General features: G+C 53.1%; 1 protein-coding gene across 6 annotated transcripts in view; it reads left to right on the top strand.

Annotated features, from left to right (window-relative positions):
* The window catches only part of LOC109920397 (serine/threonine-protein kinase WNK3-like), a 75237-nt gene that overhangs the window by 64455 nt on the left and 1902 nt on the right, over nt 1-8880 (top strand). For 5 of the 6 annotated variants that reach the window (XM_048619830.1, XM_048619828.1, XM_020520432.2 and 2 more), the window contains 4 exons: nt 2962-3500; nt 4339-4538; nt 5718-5920; nt 6635-8880. The exon at nt 6635-8880 is cut by the window's right edge and continues 1902 nt beyond it. In XM_048619830.1, coding sequence (XP_048475787.1) covers nt 2962-3500; nt 4339-4538; nt 5718-5920; nt 6635-6952 — 1260 coding nt within the window. In that variant the 3' untranslated portion in view covers nt 6953-8880. Of the gene's footprint in view, nt 1-2961; nt 3501-4338; nt 4539-5717; nt 5921-6634 lie in introns of those variants that run through there. The other variant, XM_048619831.1, reaches the window with a different exon arrangement.

Here is an 8880-nt window from a genome sequence, read left to right as displayed (position 1 = left end):
CACTGGAGGCGTGTGCACTGTGATGCAGAGGAGGGAGCACTGGAGGCCTGTGCACTGTGATGCAGAGGAGGGAGCACTGGAGGCATGTATGCACTGTAATGCAGAGGAGGGAGCCCTGGAGGGGTGTGTGTGTGCTCTAATCCAGAGTAGGGAGCCTTGAAGGCATGGAGCATTGGTAATAAAGTGGATGAATTAACTGCACAAACAGGTATTAACAGATATGATATAATTGGGGTCCCAGAGACCTGGCTCCAGGGTGACCAAGGATGGGAACTGAGTGTCCAGGGATATTCGATTTTCAGGAAAGACAGACAGAAAGGAATGGGATGTGGGGTAGCATTGCTAGTTAAGGAAGGAATTAACACAATAATAAGGTTGGGGGGGGCGGGGGCAACATTAGCCTGCACGATGTGGAATCCATACGGGTGCAGATGCGGACGCCAAAGGGAAAAAGACGTTAGTGGGGGTTGTGCACAGACCACCAAACAGTAGTTGAGAGGTTGGGGATTGTATCAAACAGGAATTTAAAGATGCATGCAGTAAGGGTACAGCAGTTGTTATGGGTGACTTCTATCTACACATTGATTGGACCAACGAAACTGGTAGCAATGCGATGGAGAAGGATTTCCTGGAATTATTAGGGATGGTTTCCTTGATCAGTATGTCCAGGAACCAACTGGAGAGCAAGCCTTCCTAGACCGAGTATTGTGTAATGAGGGAGGATTAATTAGCAACATTGTGCGAGATCTTTGGGGAAGAGTGACCACAATACAGTAGATTTCTTTATTAAGATGGAGAGTGACATAATTAAATGTGGAACTTGGGTCCTGAACTCAATACTAATTGATGGTATGAGCTTGCATTGGCCAGGATAAGCTGGTCAACAATACTTAAGTGGTTGATGGTAGATTGGCAATGGCAGACATTTCAAGAGCACATGGATGAACTTCAACAATTGCACATCCCTGTTTGCTGTAAAGTAAAACAGGGAATGTAGCTCAACCACGGCTAACAAGGGAAATCGGGGATAGTGTTAAAGCCAATGAGGAGGAATATAAATTGGCCAGAAAAAGCAGCAAACCAGAGGACTGGGAGAACTTTAAAATTCAGCAGAGGGAGACAAAGGGTTTATTTTGGAAAGGGAAATTAGAATATGAAACTAAGCTTGCAGAAAACATAAAAACTGACTGCAAAATCTTCTATAGATAGGTGAAGAGAAAAAGACTGGTGATGAGAAATGTAGGTCCCTTGCAGTTAGAATCAGGACAACAAAGAGATGGCAGGCTAGTTGAACCAATACTTTGTATTTGTCTTTACTGAGGAGGACACCAATAATCTTCAGGGAATGCTAGGGGACGGAGAGTAAAGCATGAAGGAGGAACTGAAGGAAATCCTTAGTGAGGAAATGGTATTGGAGAAATTGATGGGATTCAAACCCGAAAAGTCCCCAGGGCCTATTGCTCTGCATCCCAGTGTACTTAAGGAAGTGGCCTTAGAAATAGCGGATGCATTGGTAATCGTTTTCCAGCATGCTGTAGACTCTGGAAGAGTTTAAATGGACTGGAGGGTAGCTAATGTAACTCCACTCTTTTTTTAAAAAAAAAGAGGGAGAGAGAAAATGGGGAATTATAGGCTGGTTGGTCTGACGTCGGTGGGAGGGATAATGCTGGAGTCCATCATTAAGAATGTAATAACTGAGCGTTTGGAAATCGGGGACAGAATCAGTCCCAGTCAGCAGGGATTCATGAAAGGGAAATCATGCTTGACACATCCTTTGGAATTTTTTGAGGATGTGACCAGTAGAGTAGACAATGGTAAATCAGTAGATGTTGTGTATCTGGGCTTTCAAAAGGTTTTTGACAAGGTTCCACGCAAGAGATTAGTAAGGAAAATTAAAGCTCATGGTATCAGAGTAATGTATTGACGTGGAGAGAGAGAACTCGTTAGCAGGCAGGAAGTAGAGAGTTGGAATAAATGGGTCCTTTTCAGAGTGGCAGGCAGTGACGAGTAGGGTACTGCACAGTTCAATGCTGACACCCCAGCTGTTCAGCATATACACGAATGATTTGGACGAAGGAATTGAATGCAATATCTCCAAATTTGCAGATGATCCTAAGCTGGATGGCAGTGTGTGCTGTGAGGAGTATGCTAAGAGGCTGTAGGGTGACTTGGGCATACTGGCAGAGCGGACAAATGCAGTATAATGTGGATAAATGTAAGGTTATTGACTTTGGTGACAAAAACAGACAGGAAGGCAGATTATGATCTGAATGGGGGCAGTTTAGGAAACGGTGAGGTGCGCTGAGACCTGGGTGTTATGGTGGAACAGTCGCTGAATGTTGGCGTGCAGGTGCAGCAGGCCGTGAGGAAAGTTCATCGCATGCTGGCCTTCGTAGCAAGAGGAAGGACATTCTTTCTATTGAGGGAGTCCAGCGAAGGTTCTCCAGACTGATTCCTGGGATGGCAGGACTGACAGATGAGGAAAGACCAGATCGATTGGGCTTGTATTCGCTGCAATTTAGAAGAATGAGGGGGGACCTCATGGAAACATAAAATCCTGATGGGACTGGACAGGCCAGGTATGGGAAGAATGTTCCCAATATTGGGGAAATCCAGAACAAGGAGTCACAGTTTAAGAATAAAGGGTAAGCTATTCAAGGACTGAGATGAGGAAGAATTTCTTCAGTCAGAGAGCTGTGAACCTGTGGAATTCTCTCCCACAGGAAGCTGTTGGGGCCAGTTCATTAGATATATTCAGGAAGGGGCTGGATGTGGCCCTTGTTGCTAAAGGGATCGGGGGTATGGGCAGAGGGTGGGAATGGAATACTGAGGTTGCATGATCAGCCATGATCGTACAGGCTCTAAGGGCCGAATGGCCTACTCGTGCAGCTATGTTTCTAATCAGGGATTGGTGACTGGTTTAACATTGCTCCTCCCTCTCTCTGTCTCTCCTGCCCTCAGGTTTCTGCAGCTGCCCTGCACCCTGAAGGTGCTGTTCCTTCAGATGACCAGGAGCTCTGTGCCAGGCTCGAAGCCCCGACAGCCAGCTCGAATGATGATGCCAGGGCTGACAGCAAACCCAGGACAGGGAGCATCACCAGGGACTATGTGCAGACGGGGGCAGCGCTGCCTTTCCAATTGGGCAGCACCTTGGACCCTCGGGGCGACCAGGATGCAGTCCCGCTGGGCCGCAGTGAGGGCCAGATCAGCCAGGAGGATGGTGGCACTGGGAACACTCGGTCTGCTGCCGGCCAGTGGCTGATGGAGGTGCGGAGGGCTGGCACCGTCTGCAAGCAGCCAAGCACAGAGAGCGAACTGTCTGCCCTGGCCGAGCCAGGCGAGTGGCCGCCATGCGCGGGCTCCCTGCACGTTACCGAGGCTGTCCAGCCTGACCTGCCCGCCTGCAATTCACCCACTTCCCCCTCCCCCATGAGCAGTGACAACGAGTCCGAGGTGGAGGATGATGACCTGAAACGGGAACTGCAGAACCTCCGGGAGAAGTGAGTGGCTCGGTGTTGGGGGATCAAGGGACGAGGCGGGTGAGAACGGTCACTGTGAGACTGTCGACTACCTCGTGCTGCTGTCTGGGTCTCACTCACTCACATCCCCATGGGGTCGGCAGCTACACACTACCTCTATCTCTCTCACCATCACCCCACTCTCCCCCCCCCCCCCCCCCGCCCCTCACTCCCCTCTCGAAACCGCCCCCCCACCCCCAAATCTCCTCTTCTGTCTTGCGTACCCTCTCCCATTGTCTCGCCCCTTCCTCCTAGTCTCTACCCCCCTCCCATCCTAGTCTCTCACCACCCCCCCTAGTTCTGTCCTTTTCTTTCTTTCTCTCTTGCCCTCACACCCCCATTTGTCTCTCGCAATTCCCCCCCTCCCTCTCCCCTGCCCCTTGTCTCTCTCTTCTTGGGGTAATGGATGAACAGGACTGTGAGAAATTTAGGACCTGGCTGATGGCGAAATTTATATGCCCTCTGGGTTTTCGGGAAGTGTGAGGCACGCACGTGTTTAAACCGAGTTCTGAATGCCGTGAGCACATGGGTGACATTGGTCACTCAGCCACCCACTGAGCCAGGGTGAGTTAGCAAGGAGCCAGTGATGTGGACTTGGTCAGAGTTTGGGGGATGCCTGGCTGGCGGTGTTTTTGGTGAGCTCCCGTCTGCACGGAGGCGGAGAGGGATGCTGTTACAGAGGCATGGGGTGGGACGGGGGCGTGGGTGGCAGGAGGCTGTGAACGTATCTGGGCTCAGCACTGCCCTCTCTCTCTCTCTCTCTCTCTCTCTCTCTTTCTTCCCTTCCCACCCCTCCTCTCTCCCTGTCTTTGTGAAACAGGCACATCAAGGAAGTTGTGTGTCTCCAGGCACAGCAGAACCAGGAGCTGCAGGAGCTGTACGAACGACTCCGGGTTCCCAAGGATATGTACGAGGACTCGCTGCAGGGCTCGTCACTGCCAGGCCGGCGCCAAAAGACCACTAAGGTCAAGAGCCGCACTCTCAAGTCTCACTCTCTGAGTACCACCCCCACCAGTACAGGTGAGTGACTAGGCCAGCGCCCGGGCACGGTCCAGGGCGCTGTGGGCAGTGGGCACCGCAGGGCTTGGGCTGCGCTCTCATCCCGGGGAAAGGATGTGTATCAATGCAAGGCTGTTACTGATTTAATCCAGCCCCTGACACCCCCTCCCCATCTGCGTCACCTCCTCCAGCCCCCTACACCCCTTCCCGATCTGTCACTCCCCTCCTGCCCCCATCTCTGTCACCCCCTCCCGCTCCTATGCCTGTCTCTGGTGGGGTGACCTGATGAAGTGGGGAGTTGCAGGAGGCTGATGTTGGCTTGTTGGGAGGGTTTTGTCTCTTTCAGTGCACGACATAATGAAGACAAAGGACAAAGAAAATTATAGCACAGGAACAGGCCCTTCGGCCCTCCAAGCCTGCGCCGATCCAGATCCTCTATCTATACCTGTCGCCTACTTTTCAAGGATCTGTATCCCTCTGCTCCCTGCCCATTCATGTATCTGTCTAGATACATCTTAAATGACGCTATCGTGCCTGCCTCTACCACCTCTGCTAGCAACGCATTGCAGGCACCCACCACCCTCTGCGTAAAGAACTTTCCACGCACATCTCCCTTAAACTTTTCCCCTCTCACCCTGAAATCGTGACCCCTAGTAATTGGGTCCCCCACTCTGGGGAAAAAGCTTCTTGCTATCCACCCTGTCTATACCTCATGATTTTGTAGACCTCAATCAGGTCCCCCCTCAACCTCTGTCTTTCTAATGTAAATAATCCTAATCTACTCAGTCTCTCTTCATAGCTAGCGCCCTCCATACCAGGCAACATCCTGGTGAACCTCCTCTGGACCCTCCCCAAAGCATCCACATCCTTTTGGTAATGTGGCGACCAGAACTGTACGCAGTATTCCAAATGTGGTCGAACCAAAGTCCTATACAACTGTAACATGGCCTGCCAACTCTTGTACTCAGTACCCCGTCAAGACCCTGAAACTGAGCCCCAATTGAGCTGCTGATGTGACTGAGACAGTGGGATCCTTTGGGAAGCTCTCCGAAAGTCCCAGCCTGGGCCGAATGCCCGCCTGCTGTGCTGTGAAACTGTGACGTTGGTTCCACTTCCTCGACGTTCGGGTTTCTCCTGTTGTGCTGTGATCCCAGTGGGGACGGGCAGTGATATGCCATGTTGTGCTCTCCCCTACTGCAGGCTCCTTCTGTTACCCAGCTCCATGCGGCCCACAGCAGGTGGCAGGAGCCAAGAAGGGCACCTTCACGGATGACCTGCACAAGCTTGTGGATGACTGGGCCAAGGAGAGGATCGGTGCTGCCTGCCTGAAGCCCAGCCTGAATGAGATCCGCGAAATTCAGAACCGCCAGGACCTGGAGTGCTGGCAGCAGCAGCTGTGTGATGTGAGTCTCATTGGCATGTTATAGGAGGGTGCACAAACACACGGGGGTGTCTCACACTGACAATTCCTCCCTGCCCTCCCACTCCACCTCCTACTGCCCCCGGCCTCGCCCCTCTGCGCGCCTCCACCCCGGCCTTGCCCCTCTGCGCCGCGCCCCACCCCCGGCCTCGCCTCTCCGTGCGCCTCCCCCCTGCCCTCGCCCCTCTGCGTGCCCCCCCCCACCCCCGGCCTCGCCCTTCTGCGCACCGTCCCGTCCCGCCCCCCCCGTGTTGCCTCCCACCCCCCAACTGAAAATAAAAAAACAAATTTCCCTCAACTCTGTCCTCATCAAACCTTCCTGGGGCAGGGACAACAATTGGGTAACTGAAAATAAAATTCTCCTTGCACCAACCCCGTCTGATACCTCTAGGACAGGGACAATATGGGTGTAAAATACAAGCTCCCTGGGTCCTTTCAGAACCATAACAGGGAAGGAACAGGCAGCCCCTGCTGGGACACTGTACCCGGATCAAACACACATCGTAAACGTCAAACGGAATTACACATCATAACAGAAACTTCCCGAGATTTGTCATTGCCCTGTCAGAAATGTGGGTGTAGGTTCGAAAGTGGGCCTGAAGTAATTGGTTGGTGGTGATTGCGTCCGTGAGCTGGGTGGAGGGGCAGAATGGCCACTTTGGGTTCCATCTCTCTCTCTCTCTTGCCTTTCCCTCAGGGTGTCTCCCAATCGTGTACAGTCTGGATGGCGCCCACGTCGCAAGGTCAGGGGTTGCAGCCCTCCGCTATCGCCCCGCCGAACTGTCACCCCAGCCCCGCGGCTCCCTACTCCGTCCCGCATCGGTGCCCGTACTCGGGTCTGGCCAGGGCAGCGTACCACGCTCAGCAGTCGGGGGGCTCAGCCTGCTGTGTCCCCCCTCATGGGGCAGCTCCACCTCCTCCTGCTGCCCCCACGCAGCCGCCGACGGCCCCATGTCTGACTGGGGCAGGGGGAGCTGCTCAGACGTCACTGGCGGCCACTCCGCGTTCCAAGTGAGAGGCAGAACACGGGACGACGCAGAGAGAGAGAGGGAGGGAGAGAGAGAGAGATGATGATGCCGGCTGTCAGCAGATGCGTCGTTGTCGACAGTGGAGGAAGAGGAGGATGAGCGGGGATAGACCAGCCACCAACTGAACAACTGCCATCCACACCTCCCCCATTCAAACCACCACCCCCACCCCACCTTCCTCCACCCGTCCCCGCTCTAAAATGGTACACTGGATGGAGAGAGGGAGCCTGTAACCAATCGAGGGTCTCCTGCTTGGGTGAGGGTACTGGGAGGGAGTGGAGACCTGTAATGCAGCGGGCCAGACCCTCGGGAACTTGGTGAGGGGAGCTGAAAGGATACCACAGTCGGGTGGGGAGATGGGATGTTGTTTGTGCCTTCCTAACTGCTGCCCCCTCCCCCCAAACGCAAACCAAACCTGCTCAGGGCGAGCTGTGCAACTGAAACCCATTTACAGAGGCTGGGCACTCCCTTCGCACTGAATCCTCTCTCTGTCTTTGTGTCTCCGCCTTGCCAGACCTAGCCGTGAGGGGCTCAAAGCAGCTATCTCCCTGGTATCCGGGAACTGAATGTCTCCTGTACACCACCACCACCTCCCCCCCCACCACCGTTGAGAGTTTTATTTTAACTTTTCTGGGAAGTTGAACACTCCAGGATTCCTCAGACTGTCCATTCCACCTCCGCCCAGTGTCTGGTATCATCCTACCGGACTGGGGTCACACTGTACACACACACACACACACTCCGTTCTCCCTGTTCTCAGGGATACCTTGTACACACAGACACGCTCCATTCTCCCAGTTCCCAGTGATACCCTGTGCACACAAACACTGACCGTTCTCCCTGTTCTCAGGGATACCCTGTACACACAGATACTGTCCAATTCTCCCTGTTCCCAGGGTTACCCTGTACACACAGACACGCTCCATTCTCCCTGTCCCCAGGGTTGCCCTGTACACAGACACTGTCCAATTCACCTTGTTCCCAGGGTTACCCTGTACACACAGACACGCTCCATTCTCCCTGTCCCCAGGGTTACCCTGTACGCACAGACACGCTCCATTCTCCCTGTTCCAGCGATACCCTGTACACACAGACACACTCCATTCTCCCTGTGTACACAGTACCCGTGCTCCCAGCTTCTCTTCCCCTCCCCCTGGTGTGTTCTTTCTCACATTCAGCTCCAGCATCGTGTTGTGAATAACTTGAAAACAATGTTGTACTGTGACTGGTGGGTGTGCTACACGTGTGCATGTTTTTTTTAAAAAACGAACTTCTCTGTGCTTTTCTTGTCGGTCTCTGGCGTATTACATTTTTCACTCTAATTGAAGATGTCAGCTGTTTTCGCAAATGTCCATGTGAGGCTGTAGCGTTTGGTAATTAACTGCTGGGAGTTTGTTACCTAAGGGACTGCTGTAGATATGTAATTTTTTAAACTGCTTCCTGACAATGTAGCTGTTCCTGCAGGCGCACTGCCTTTACTTGAATCAACAGCCAGGAGGTGCGCCTGGAGAGGGGTGTGAAAAGAAAAGCTAAAATTGATGCGTGGATGTTATGGGGTCGCGGAGAGGGAGACAGCTGCTGAAAGGCTCCGTGTCTAGCTCTCTGTTTCCTTGCTGCCTTGTGCATCTTCAGTTGGGTCAATCCTCTCTGAACGGCCACCTAAAGTTTTGCTCTCTTTCCCCCATCATAATTTTCTGTCTGTCTCTCTCTCTTCCTGCTCTTCTGTTCTCTGTCCTCCTCTTGTCTCTCTCTCTCTCTCTGTCTGCCTGCCTGTCTCTCTCTCTGTCTGCCTGTCTCTCTCCCCCCACTCCCCCCCGTCTCCCTCCCTCTCCCTGTCTCCCTCTTTCTCTCTCCCTGTCTCCCCCTTTTTTCTCTGTCATTCTCTCTCCCCTCTGGGTGTTGGTACTGACCCACT

Source organism: Rhincodon typus, chromosome 44, assembly GCF_021869965.1.
Source record: "Rhincodon typus isolate 14 chromosome 44, sRhiTyp1.1, whole genome shotgun sequence".
NCBI lineage: Eukaryota > Metazoa > Chordata > Chondrichthyes > Orectolobiformes > Rhincodontidae > Rhincodon > Rhincodon typus.
Note: the sequence above shows the minus strand (reverse complement) of the source record. Positions and strands in the feature narration are given on the sequence as shown.